The sequence below is a fragment of the Necator americanus genome, chromosome X (assembly GCF_031761385.1).
Source record: "Necator americanus strain Aroian chromosome X, whole genome shotgun sequence".
In the NCBI taxonomy this organism is placed as follows: Eukaryota; Metazoa; Nematoda; class Chromadorea; order Rhabditida; family Ancylostomatidae; genus Necator; species Necator americanus.
Genome location: NC_087376.1, coordinates 22,922,276 through 22,934,553, shown reverse-complemented (window position 1 = coordinate 22,934,553; position 12,278 = coordinate 22,922,276). Strand labels below are relative to the sequence as shown.

At 39.8% G+C, this 12,278-nt stretch overlaps 5 protein-coding genes across 8 annotated transcripts in view; all 5 read right to left on the bottom strand.

Moving 5' to 3' along the window:
• Nucleotides 1-1,654: 1,654 nt before the first annotated feature.
• RB195_024932 (uncharacterized protein) lies at nucleotides 1,655-4,116 on the bottom strand (the record flags this gene model as incomplete). Of its 2 annotated transcripts, XM_064212881.1 has the most annotated exons (2): nucleotides 1,655-2,495; nucleotides 3,896-4,026. In XM_064212881.1, 2 exons carry the CDS (start codon nucleotides 4,024-4,026, stop codon nucleotides 1,655-1,657), a joined length of 972 nt encoding a protein of 323 aa, XP_064068762.1. The 2 variants fall into 2 exon arrangements, with proteins under 2 accessions (XP_064068762.1, XP_064068761.1); XM_064212880.1 differs by lacking the exon at nucleotides 1,655-2,495 and having other exon boundaries at nucleotides 3,799-4,116.
• A 1,378-nt stretch (nucleotides 4,117-5,494) lies between these two features.
• Nucleotides 5,495-8,966, bottom strand: RB195_024931 (uncharacterized protein; the record flags this gene model as incomplete). Its single annotated transcript, XM_064212879.1, has 4 exons — nucleotides 5,495-5,596; nucleotides 7,865-8,009; nucleotides 8,192-8,292; nucleotides 8,430-8,966. 4 exons carry the CDS (start codon nucleotides 8,964-8,966, stop codon nucleotides 5,495-5,497), a joined length of 885 nt encoding a protein of 294 aa, XP_064068760.1.
• RB195_024930 (uncharacterized protein) lies at nucleotides 8,133-9,211 on the bottom strand (the record flags this gene model as incomplete). The annotated part of the gene is made up of 2 exons (XM_064212878.1): nucleotides 8,133-9,033; nucleotides 9,117-9,211. 2 exons carry the CDS (start codon nucleotides 9,209-9,211, stop codon nucleotides 8,133-8,135), a joined length of 996 nt encoding a protein of 331 aa, XP_064068759.1.
• Nucleotides 9,212-9,240: 29 nt separating this feature from the next.
• Nucleotides 9,241-10,164, bottom strand: RB195_024929 (uncharacterized protein; the record flags this gene model as incomplete). Of its 2 annotated transcripts, none has more annotated exons than XM_064212876.1 (1): nucleotides 9,241-10,164. In XM_064212876.1, one exon carries the CDS (start codon nucleotides 10,162-10,164, stop codon nucleotides 9,241-9,243), a length of 924 nt encoding a protein of 307 aa, XP_064068757.1. The 2 variants fall into 2 exon arrangements, with proteins under 2 accessions (XP_064068757.1, XP_064068758.1); XM_064212877.1 differs by having other exon boundaries at nucleotides 9,241-10,092.
• A 6-nt stretch (nucleotides 10,165-10,170) lies between these two features.
• The window catches only part of RB195_024919 (uncharacterized protein), a gene marked incomplete at both ends in the record, with an annotated part of 89,873 nt that continues 87,765 nt past the window's right edge, over nucleotides 10,171-12,278 (bottom strand). Inside the window, 3 exons of one of the 2 annotated variants that reach the window (XM_064212866.1) lie at nucleotides 10,171-10,345; nucleotides 10,414-10,668; nucleotides 10,723-10,976. In XM_064212866.1, the coding sequence (XP_064068756.1) occupies nucleotides 10,171-10,345; nucleotides 10,414-10,668; nucleotides 10,723-10,976 (684 nt within the window). Of the gene's footprint in view, nucleotides 10,346-10,413; nucleotides 10,669-10,718; nucleotides 11,025-12,278 lie in introns of those variants that run through there. The other variant, XM_064212861.1, reaches the window with a different exon arrangement.

Here is a 12,278-nt window from a genome sequence, read left to right as displayed (position 1 = left end):
GAAGTAGTTAATCACATTGGTAGAAAATAAGTGCCAAAAAAGAATACAAGAATTGACTACAGAACGGAACTACCAATGTTCACTAGATTATGTCCTTGCAACACTTAACTTGAAGCAGCGACGGATGGATAGGTTCTGTGCGAGTTCTGGCGGAGAGACAGAACAGGTTGAGCTCAAATATGTTCAAGGACCTCGACAAAGATGCGGGCAAGCCGCGTTGGGATATAACATCCGCCCGCCGTTTAAAGGCATCGCCTCACGAATCTGAGGTGGTACGGATTTCAGGTGGAGTATTCTTATAGTATATTAGATTACATGGATAGTAGATTATGGAGCGGGGTGATTCCGTCCATTTCTTCCTAATTGCCGCAAAAAATGGCCCGGAAGATGCGGCGCGTGCATAAGGCTGGCGCGCTCCAATCGAACTCGTTGTAGAAAATAGCACGGCGGATCGTCCGGGCCGTTTTTTTATGGCAATTAGGAAGAAATGGATGGAATCACCCTTCTCTCCATAATCTACGATCCTGTATACAAATACTCCACCTGAAATCCGTATCACATCAGATTCGTGGAGTGATGCCTTTAAGTCATGTGACTCACTTAACTTGAAAAGGTGACTGCTATATATGAAACAAAGAGCACTGAAAATTCTAAATTTGTATGCTACAATCAGAGAGTGAGAGATTTAATTGGGAATTTGGGATACAATAAAATTTTTTTAGAAAACTAATTAAACATTTTCGACAGTATTCATGTAAGTAACATGGGTAGTGTCGAAAATAAGATCGTGAAGCATTTCTAATGAAATGAATAAATTTGGAATAACAAGGGTAGTAACGGAAAGCGAATTAATATGATAGAAGAGATTAATCTACTATTGAAATTGTTAACTATGAAAATTGCAAAAACGGAAAGACCAACTCCAAACTCCAAATGAAAATTTTTCGATTTTTTTTCTCAAATTTGAAAACATTTTAAAGAAACATCAGGGATGAATTCGCAAAGTTTGTTTTCGATAAAATAAAGCCTGATCTTCAGGCTTCTGAGGTGGTCTGTTGGATAGAGAAAGGTCTGAATAAAATTAAATTTTTTTAGAGCATCCTAGAATAAAATAAAATAAAAAAATTACTACTACTATACTAGAATATCTAGAATGATATATATATATATATATATATATATATATCGAGGTTATATAACCGTGCGCCTAAGCAGTGTAAAGCAACCATTACTCCAGCTGAACAAAGTCATCTGCGTGTCGTAAATGACCTTTTCCATCCCCTTTTTCGATGTAGTCTGAAGTCTCCAAGGGCAGTCACTTTTCTTTTATGATTTGCGACGTTCCGATGGGCGTGTGCAGCGATTACTCTTATCTACTGCTTCCGCCAGTATATTATAATTATAATTATAATTATAATTATAATTATAATTATAATTATTATAATTATAATAATTATAATAACTATAATAATCATAATAATTACAATAATTATAATAATTATAATAATTATTATAATTGTAATAATTGTAATAATTATAATAATTATAATAATTATAATAATTGTAATAACTATAATAATTGTAATAATTACAATAATTATAATAATTATTATAATTGTAATAATTGTAATAATTACAATAATTATAATAATTATTATAATTGTAATAATTGTAATAATTGTAATAATTGTAATAATTGTAATAATTGTAATAATTGTAATAATTGTAATAATTGTAATAATTGTAATAATTGTAATAATTGTAATAATTGTAATAATTGTAATAATTGTAATAATTGTAATAATTGTAATAATTGTAATAATTGTAATAATTGTAATAATTGTAATAATTGTAATAATTGTAATAATTGTAATAATTGTAATAATTGTAATAATTGTAATAATTGTAATAATTGTAATAATTGTAATAATTGTAATAATTGTAATAATTGTAATAATTGTAATAATTGTAATAATTGTAATAATTGTAATAATTGTAATAATTGTAATAATTGTAATAATTGTAATAATTGTAATAATTGTAATAATTGTAATAATTGTAATAATTGTAATAATTGTAATAATTGTAATAATTGTAATAATTGTAATAATTGTAATAATTGTAATAATTGTAATAATTGTAATAATTGTAATAATTGTAATAATTGTAATAATTGTAATAATTGTAATAATTGTAATAATTGTAATAATTGTAATAATTGTAATAATTGTAATAATTGTAATAATTGTAATAATTGTAATAATTGTAATAATTGTAATAATTGTAATAATTGTAATAATTGTAATAATTGTAATAATTGTAATAATTGTAATAATTGTAATAATTGTAATAATTGTAATAATTGTAATAATAATAATAATAATAATAATAATAATAATAATAATAATAATAATAATAATAATAATAATAATAATAATAATAATAATAATAATAATAATAATAATAATAATAATAATAATAATAATAATAAAACACTTCAATAAGAGAAGAGTGTATATGTGCATATATGCTCTTCTCTTATTAAAGTGTTTTTTTACAGCTTCTCCGCACCTCTCTCGGTGGTTTTAAAACTCTGCTTCTCTCGTGAAGTCACCCCCCGCCCTTCCTGGCGGCGCCGTACTAGGCGCTCTTCAGGAATCAGAAGGATTTTTCTCATTACTCGTTGTGAGTTTAACTTTAAAACCCACTAGCAGATTGCAGATCTCTGGTCCCACGTGTTTTGTGCGAGTACATCACGCCCTCCAGGAAAGGACAATTAGAGCTTATTTGCTGGAAGCGACTCTTTGCACCTCCCAGTTATTTGATTGCAGGCTTTTTGTCAGACCGACGCGCAGGATATAAAGGTATTACAACCTATCGGGCACGATGTCGCTTTCGGTCTGCTAGCTCCTATTCGCCACCTAGGGACGCTTACGCGGTCTCGCAACAAACCGCTTGTGATCAATCTAGTGAAGGAGATCCGTGCAGCAGGCAATAGTTGGTCAGATTTGATTTCAATTTCAAGTGGAGACTCCGAGAACAATCTGACATGCTTGAGAAATGGTATCGATCCGTGGAAGACACGTCTTACAGCGGCAGACGTACGTTAGACTTTTGAAATTAAAAAAACCTCATAACCGCCCTCACGTTTAAGAGAAATCATCGACGCCATCAGTCTAAATCAATTCAGTTAACGCCTGAATAGGAGCGCAAGGGAAAAAAGGCAACATCTGTGAGTCGTTCTAAATCGATACTTAATGCACTTGTATTCTATATGAGGATAATATCAGCAAAGCTGAACTCAACAAACTCACAATCTTTCACACATAAAGGGGTTGGAGGTTGTGACGTTATCTCATCTCAAGCTACTTTCATACACAGATGTGATAAACTAATAAAAGGCAGATGAACTCCACAGATAATAATTACACATCCGATGCAGTACAGATGTCTCGTACTGTCTCAAAACGACCTGGAAAGATGCAATTGCGTAAACGCTGCGCTCGAAGCGGTGCCATAAAGCGTAACGATTTGGATTTGAAGGGAACTTTTGCTAGCAAAATTCACCGCTACAATCTGAGTGAAGTCATAGTTGGTCCCATTTTGATTCCAATCGTTAGTTAGTAAGAAAAAAGAGAGACAGAGCTGGAACTACTACTGTTTTAACTTTACCAAACCTTTCAAACAAGCTTACCAGAAGTGAATAGCTGTCATATCAGATATTATTTCCAAGGAAAAAAAGAACCGAAAACGGCATCCATAGCAATCCACGATCACCAACCAAGCATGCAACAACTTTTATTCACACATTTTCGATTTGTATTCGTTAGCCTTTTGTTTACGACTCCTGTTCGCATGCTTTGTGACTTTACAGGGATTTTCACAGTTGAGGTACGGTCGCTCCTTCCACTGGAATCCACGATCAGCGAGCCATTCGTCAAACCCTTCCTTGGACTTCGATGCAAGCTCCAGCCAAGCAGGAATCAGAGTGAAATTACGGAGACTCAGTAAGTTGGCAGCAGCCATTTTGCAATTGTAACGGTTTAACGACGAGAACGATTTCTGTGCTCCATGGACGTTTTTGCGCTTTGAATGCAGGTCGAGTGCACGCCCCATTACGTTGCACGAGCAAAGTTAGGTCCTTTCACGTCAGGCCTTAAGACGGTTGCCAACACGTTCCAAAATAACATTGCAATATTTATGTTTTCTTGTTATGCCAACGAGGTTTAGGTGAAACTTTTTTATTGGCCTGACGTTTCGACAAACTCGTCTTTTTCGAAGGCCTGAAAATGGTTCGGGATCTTTGATACCATGCATATCCCATCAAACTCCTCTCTCCTCGCCAACCTCCGATATTGTTCCAAGTACACCACGCAAGACCTTAGAAGGAAAACAACTGACCAGTTTCACCGACTAGCGGGACTGGTAAACCAGCGCGTTCTTGAAGATTGTCACCAAAGCGAATGAGATCTACGCACTGTGCAGTATCCTTAAGTACTGGTGTGTGGATAACGTTAAAGAACTGCATGTGGGACAATCTTATAGCTCACAGAGTGTTACGAACGGCAAGAAGTCATTGGTAATTGATAAGCACTCATTTTTGTTATTCATGGACGGATTCCTGACGGAAATCCAGAATGCTTCCAATGCCTTCCTAGCAGATATTTCTTTCTCGTGCGCTAATATTGTACATTTTACTTCAAACTCATTTCCATCATGCTTATCATTTTTGTGGCGCCCTAACGGTGTCATCGAACTCCCTCGCCTTTTACCAGCCAAATGTTCCTTGATACGTACGTTCAGCATCCTTCCAGTTTCTCCAATATAAATGGCGTTGCACGTTAGGCATTCTATTTGGTAAATAACTCCGATGTTCGCGCAATCACCAGCCCTACCGAATTGACAAACCACGCAACATTCTGACACGCATTGCCTATCGTAGAATCTATTGCGAATTAACTGTCGCTTGATGCTGTCGTTTGGGATGTTCAGCAACACAACATCATCTTGCAGCTGTGCTCGCAAAAGAGTCCGGTGTATAGCAGCAGTTAAGGAGTCAGAAACGAAGGAGATGCACAAAGGAATTCTACCCTCACGTGGGATCCTAACTGTGTTGTTCGTAGTTCGAGATTGGGTGTTAGATTTCAATCTCGAGTAACCGTTTGAACTAGCTATGCTTGTGGCTAGTTTTAGTGATTCTCCTGTTCTCTATCCCCTGTGCACATTGCTGTTGCTGTTTTGACCATATTTCCTTATAAGGAAAGGATAATTGCCTTTTTCATGCCATTAGGATGGGCTGACTTTGCGTTTATCAGTATGTCTTTCGAGCTTTCCTTGCGGTACCATTTCACACTTGCAATGCCATTGTGTAGCTTTATTTGAGCATTCAACTAAGGCAGCAAACCATCTTTTGGTTGTTCTCGAGTGACTTTTATGTACTGCGATCGTTCACTCAGAATTCTAAAGCATTCGTCCATTTCGGATTGCGTTGATGTTATAATGAAGCAATGACATCGATATAACGGCAGTACATCTGTGGAAGACGTTCTATCACTGGTTTTTCTATTGTGCTCATAAAGCAAACGGCAAATGGTTTCTAAACAGAATTGTGAGTCAACTACTACCAAAAGTGTCTTCTCATCTATCAAGCAGTTCACAATTCCTTGAACGTCTTAAAAATGCCAGATTCGAACAAATTTGTGTCATGGAGTCATTTGACGTGACCTCTTTGTACACAAACGTTCAAAACAAACAGGCGTTACAAGCGTTATCTGAAATGCTAGATAGACACGGCCGTAGTATAGAAACCTTTGGTCTAAACAAGCAACGCATAATGATCCTGATCAACGAATGCCTCCAGTGCAAGATTTTTAAATGGTCAGGAAAATATTTCTCTCAAATAAGAGGACTTGCTATGGGCCAAAGGCTTGCTCCAGTTCTTGCCTTTTGCTTTATTAGCACAATAGAAAAACCAGTGATAGAACGTCTTCCACAGATGTACTGCCGTTATATCGATGTCGTTGCTTCATTATAACATCAACGCAATCCGAAATGGACGAATGCTTTAGAATTCTGAGTGAACGATCGCAGTACATAAAAGTCACTCGAGAACAACCAAAAGATGGTTTGCTGCCTTAGTTGAATGCTCAAATAAAGCTACACAATGGCATTGCAAGTGTGAAATGGTACCGCAAGGAAAGCTCGAAAGACATACTGATAAACGCAAAGTCAGCCCATCCTAATGGCATGAAAAAGGCAATTATCCTTTCCTTATAAGGAAATATGGTCAAAACAGCAACAGCAATGTGCACAGGGGATAGAGAACAGGAGAATCACTAAAACTAGCCACAAGCATAGCTAGTTCAAACGGTTACTCGAGATTGAAATCTAACACCCAATCTCGAACTACGAACAACACAGTTAGGATCCCACGTGAGGGTAGAATTCCTTTGTGCATCTCCTTCGTTTCTGACTCCTTAACTGCTGCTATACACCGGACTCTTTTGCGAGCACAGCTGCAAGATGATGTTGTGTTGCTGAACATCCCAAACGACAGCATCAAGCGACAGTTAATTCGCAATAGATTCTACGATAGGCAATGCGTGTCAGAATGTTGCGTGGTTTGTCAATTCGGTAGGGCTGGTGATTGCGCGAACATCGGAGTTATTTACCAAATAGAATGCCTAACGTGCAACGCCATTTATATTGGAGAAACTGGAAGGATGCTGAACGTACGTATCAAGGAACATTTGGCTGGTAAAAGGCGAGGGAGTTCGATGACACCGTTAGGGCGCCACAAAAATGATAAGCATGATGGAAATGAGTTTGAAGTAAAATGTACAATATTAGCGCACGAGAAAGAAATATCTGCTAGGAAGGCATTGGAAGCATTCTGGATTTCCGTCAGGAATCCGTCCATGAATAACAAAAATGAGTGCTTATCAATTACCAATGACTTCTTGCCGTTCGTAACACTCTGTGAGCTATAAGATTGTCCCACATGCAGTTCTTTAACGTTATCCACACACCAGTACTTAAGGATACTGCACAGTGCGTAGATCTCATTCGCTTTGGTGACAATCTTCAAGAACGCGCTGGTTTACCAGTCCCGCTAGTCGGTGAAACTGGTCAGTTGTTTTCCTTCTAAGGTCTTGCGTGGTGTACTTGGAACAATATCGGAGGTTGGCGAGGAGAGAGGAGTTTGATGGGATATGCATGGTATCAAAGATCCCGAACCATTTTCAGGCCTTCGAAAAAGACGAGTTTGTCGAAACGTCAGGCCAATAAAAAAGTTTCACCTAAACCTCGTTGGCATAACAAGAGAACATAAATACACTATCAAATGCCGAGTTTTCAAGAAGAGAGGACTTGGAGAGCATTGCAATAATCGAGGAAGTCTTTCCCAACGTCTTCTGGTTTGTATTATCACAGTAGTATCTCAAGTGTAATAATATATTCGAAGCCTTAAGTCCCAGTGTTGGACTCTTATGATAAAGTGAGTTTAGTAGGACACTTATACATTTTTGGAATTGCATGCAACAGAATAACATAACAAATATATTGCACAAATACTTTGTTGATTTTACAGAAATCGGATTTAACCTCAAGCACTTCCCTAATGAAACGTAAGCAAGTTTCGCTAAAGGCAAACGGATATACGGAATATATGCAAACCAAGTAATATTTTATATATTTACGAGGTTTTGTCTTGAATATCTTCTCCCTAGTATTCGATAAGATTTCGTGATGGTCTAGAGCTGAGCTGTTCTTAGTCCGTGAGCGCAACATTAATCAATGCATCACCACTGAGAACGTCAACATTCCTAAGCACTGATAAGGTAAAGAAATTTTGGTAATTCGATACCTTTTCACTGATCATAGTCTCCGGTGCCATCCATGGAAAAGGTACATCTCGATGTTTGTTAGAAGGCTCGTAAGCTTCATTTTCGTCACCAACTCTTCGACACAGCCCAAAATCGCCGATCTTGACGTTCAAGTTGGCATCCATCCTTCAAGTTCTTGCATCATTAGAAAAATCCTATTTTGAAACAAATAGTAAAAAGGAAATATTGCATTCGACGTTGCTGATTGAACACAAGTTATACGCATCAGTAGTATATGCAATTGCGTTTTCACAATACAGGTAAAGCGGATGACTTACTTGACTTAAACGGCGGGCTAATGTCATCACCTGACGCGATTGCCCGCATCTTCGCCGAGGTGTGCCGTCCTCGAACACAGCTGTGCCCAACCTTCTCGATCTTCTGCGAGAGCTTGGGATCTGCCGTTCTCCTTAATATATGACCAATGAAGCGAAGACTATTTACTTTAGCCACTTTCGATGGCGGTGCAAGATGTTGATGTCTTCCACGTGTCATCCGCCGGTATATCACATCAATTTCTGCATTAAGATCTTCATTGTGACATACCCTAGGCCAAAAGTAGCCAAGTAGCCGTCTCAGCAGCTTTCTTCCCGTGCAGTCAAGCCTCTCCATAACCGTTGATGGTGCTGCCCAAGTCTCCGATCCGTACATCATGATGGGGCGAATTGCGGATAGGTAGACTCGCAGCTTGACTTCGTTGGTGATGGGGGTCGACCACAGGCATTTCGTTAAGGAGTTAAATGCAGAAATAGCCTTAGTGCATATTTGCTGGATATCCTTCTTGCCGTTGTTCTTCAGCATACAGCCCACGTAACAGAACTCATTGACGAGTTCGTTCAGTTGTCCGTCCATCTTAATTCCCGTTCGAGGTCTCGAAGAGATCCACATCTGTTTGCATTTATCAGGGCGTAGGCGTAGTCCGTAGGCTGCAGCCAGCTTCGATACAAGGTTGACAACATGTTGAAGTTTCGTACTACTTTCCGCGAATATAACAACATCGTCGGCGTACTCGAGATCAGTCAAGGGGCACCTTGATGGTGCTAAGACAATGTCGGCAGGACACTGGTCGACTGTTCTTCGCATAATGTCGTCGATGGCGAAATTAAACAGGAAGGTCCTGCCGCCGCCCCTTGTCTTACTCCAGTTACCACTTCAAACGGTATTGTACATCCGGCTGGTGTTCGAACTGCAGCAGTTGTTCGTTGATTCATGTCATCGAGCAAGCGAACGAACTTTTCTGGTACTCCATCGGCGCGAAGCGCGTTGAGAAGACGGCCTCGGTGAGGAGAGTCGAACGCGGCTTCAAAGTCCAGAAACGCTAGTTGCATTGGCTTCGAATACCGCTGCCAGATTTCGATCACTCTCCTGACGATGAAACCTGGTCAATCGTAGATCGGCCAGGACGAAAGCCAGCTTGCTCGTCGCGCGTTGTTTCTTCGTGATGTTTAATGAGTCGGTCCAGGATAATCCGCTCCAGTACCTTGTACATAACACGCAGCAAAGAGATTTCTCGATAATTCCTGGGGTCCGTGACGGATAACTTCTTGTGGAGGGGAATTATGATAGCGTGCCTCCACGAATGAGGTATCCTTTCGTCTATCCATATTGAACAGATTATCTTTGTCATCCCACGAATCCCAGACGGAGGAAGATATTTTAGCATTTCTGCGCTAATACCGTCGTCTCCACCAGATTTTCCATTCTTCATTTTTTGAATACAGACCAGGACCTCCGACTCGGTCGGTGGCTCCTCGTTAACCGCATATGTTGGTCTATGAACGTGTTCGAGTTCAGGAGCTGACGGTGCTAGCCGGTTCAGCAAAGTCTTAAAGTGTTCTCTCCAAATTGAAAGGGTTGCTTCACCGACAGCTACCCCATTGGCAGTGAAGACAGGGGAACATCTTTTCATTTTGCCGCTATACTGTTTTAGTAAAGCATAGGCTTTCCGCGGGTTCCTGTCCTCCCACGCCTTCTCAAACTGCATTGCTCTTGACGTCCACTTGTTATCGCGGTCTTGTTGCAGTTGACGATGCAGCTTCCTTTTAAAATGCTTTTCCTGGTTGAAGTCACCAGCGCTGCGCGCGGACACATACAGAATTGTACGTGGATTTTGCTTCCGCAGATGCAAAGGCAAACTTCTTCCGGGGCAATAGAACCGGAAGCGTTTCCCTTGCAGTGTCCCGGATGCACTTTGTGTAAGAATCCGCATCGCTAAGTTTCTTCCTAGTCCCTTCTCCAAGATGAACAGACACACGTTGGCGGAATTTTGTTCTGCATTCATCGTCTTTCAGACCTGCCATGTCGATTTTCGGTTGAAGAGGAACTCCTCAGTTTCTCTTGTGGAACCGTGTCTTGAAGCTGAGAGGAACTGGAAGGTGGTCAGAGTCGCACGCGACGTCCCAAACAGCTTTAGATTTTCGGATATCTGACTGAGGAATGTTCCTCGCCAGAACGTAGTCGAGCTGAAGTTTAAGAGTCCTCATCTTCCGCTTCGCTGCTCTTCAGGCGTTAAAAGGGTTGACCCTGCCACCTGAGCTGATGGCGTCGATGATTCCTCTTAAACGAGTTGTCCGACGTGCGCTCCGCTGCATAGTACCATTTTCCTAGCACATCGGATTGCTGTTCGAGTCCCATCTTCGCATTTGCGTCGATTCCGACAATGACCACATGCTGGCTTGGTATTTTAGACATCAAAGCTTTGAGTTCATCATAGAAGGCGTCCTTCGTGTTCTCCTCAGCGGTTTCCGTAGGTGCGTGAGCACTTACGATCCAGAGTTTACGTCCTCTGCGATCCCGCAGTCGTAAAAAGGCGCATCTAGACGACGTTGAGCCAAATTACTCCACCAGGTTCTTGTAATCGTTCCTCACAGCTATCGCGCAGCCACCTACTTTGTTCTCATCAGCATCGCCACGGTATATGGTGTAATTTTCAATGCTGATGACGGGCCGATCTGTCATGCGTGTTTCCTGCAGTGCAGCAAAAGGCACACAGAGATGTCGCAGAAGTCTGGATAGAGCGGCTCCTTTGAGTTCACTCGATAGTGTTCGGCAGTTCAGCGTGACGAAACGAATGGTTGTTGCCAAAGATTCCATGCTCCCTTCAGGCAGTTGACCTTTCAGGTTATGGGCTTTGGAGGTGTGCTGGACGACAGCATCTTTTTGCAATGTATGGGAAGCTTTCGCTACATAACAGTGCAGGTTATATAGCTCGTACGTTCCCAATGCGTACACTCGAACGCCTGATTGCGTTTAGTGAAAGCAGGGCCACCACGTGCAGGTAGCAATCAGACTCGTATACGCGGCTCCATATACCTGATATATATATATATATATATATATATATATATATATATATATATATATATATATATATATATATATATATATATATATATATATATATATATATATATATATATATATATATATATATACATATACATATATATATACATATATACATATATATGTATATACATATATATGTATACATATATTACCAGAATTTCTGTGGTGTTCCCTCTGCTCGCTATCACCGACCAATGAAAATTAATAGTAGTGAGCAAAAAACGGTGCACAGCATTTTCGACATCTGCTCTCTGCATTTAATCGAAATGTTAAAGCCATCACGTTAGTATCCGTTCCTTTTATTGAGGGCATCGAATGAACCATGAAAAACTCAAAAAAGAGCAAAACACGTTGAAAAGAAAGAACAAAAGAAACATGATGGAAAACATGAACCGCGTGCGCGTGAGTTGAGATAGCTCATGATAATTTGGGATTTTATACCCAAGAAAGGAAAAGGTGGTTCAGTGGTAATGTTTATCAAAAGATGCAATGATGTTAAGAGCACAGAATAATTGCTGCTCCGGATAGTACAAAAGCAACATCTCCTACAAGTGCGCCGCCTCCTTGCCATATGGTCGGCAAAGAGGGGGCAGCATAGCCACAAACATTACAAACTATCAATTACCATGTTCCGAGATCGCAACACTCCGGCGAAATAACAAAAAAAAAGATCCATAGTAAGAGAAGTGTCGTATTTGCCTGGAGTTTTTAAATTCTTCTTCTTATCCCGGAAAATGTTGAGTCCAGAATTCCCTTTGAGTTGACGAGTGGAGGTAGAGCTTTCAGTTGGGTGGGCGGAGACGAGTAGAAATTTCTTGTAGGCCGTGGATGTTGAACAAAAGCGTGTTATGCGGTAAACCACAATACACACAATTGATACCGCAGTATTTCGTATCACGACTAATGTCTTTGAAGTGCGATGCGGCACCTACCTGCGCAGGCGCAAAGCAATTTCAGTAGAAGAATTGTTATCGAAACAACAGTTTTTAGCACAGTAACGAAAATTTTAATCAGTAGTATAACGATGGTGGGATCCAGCACATAGGT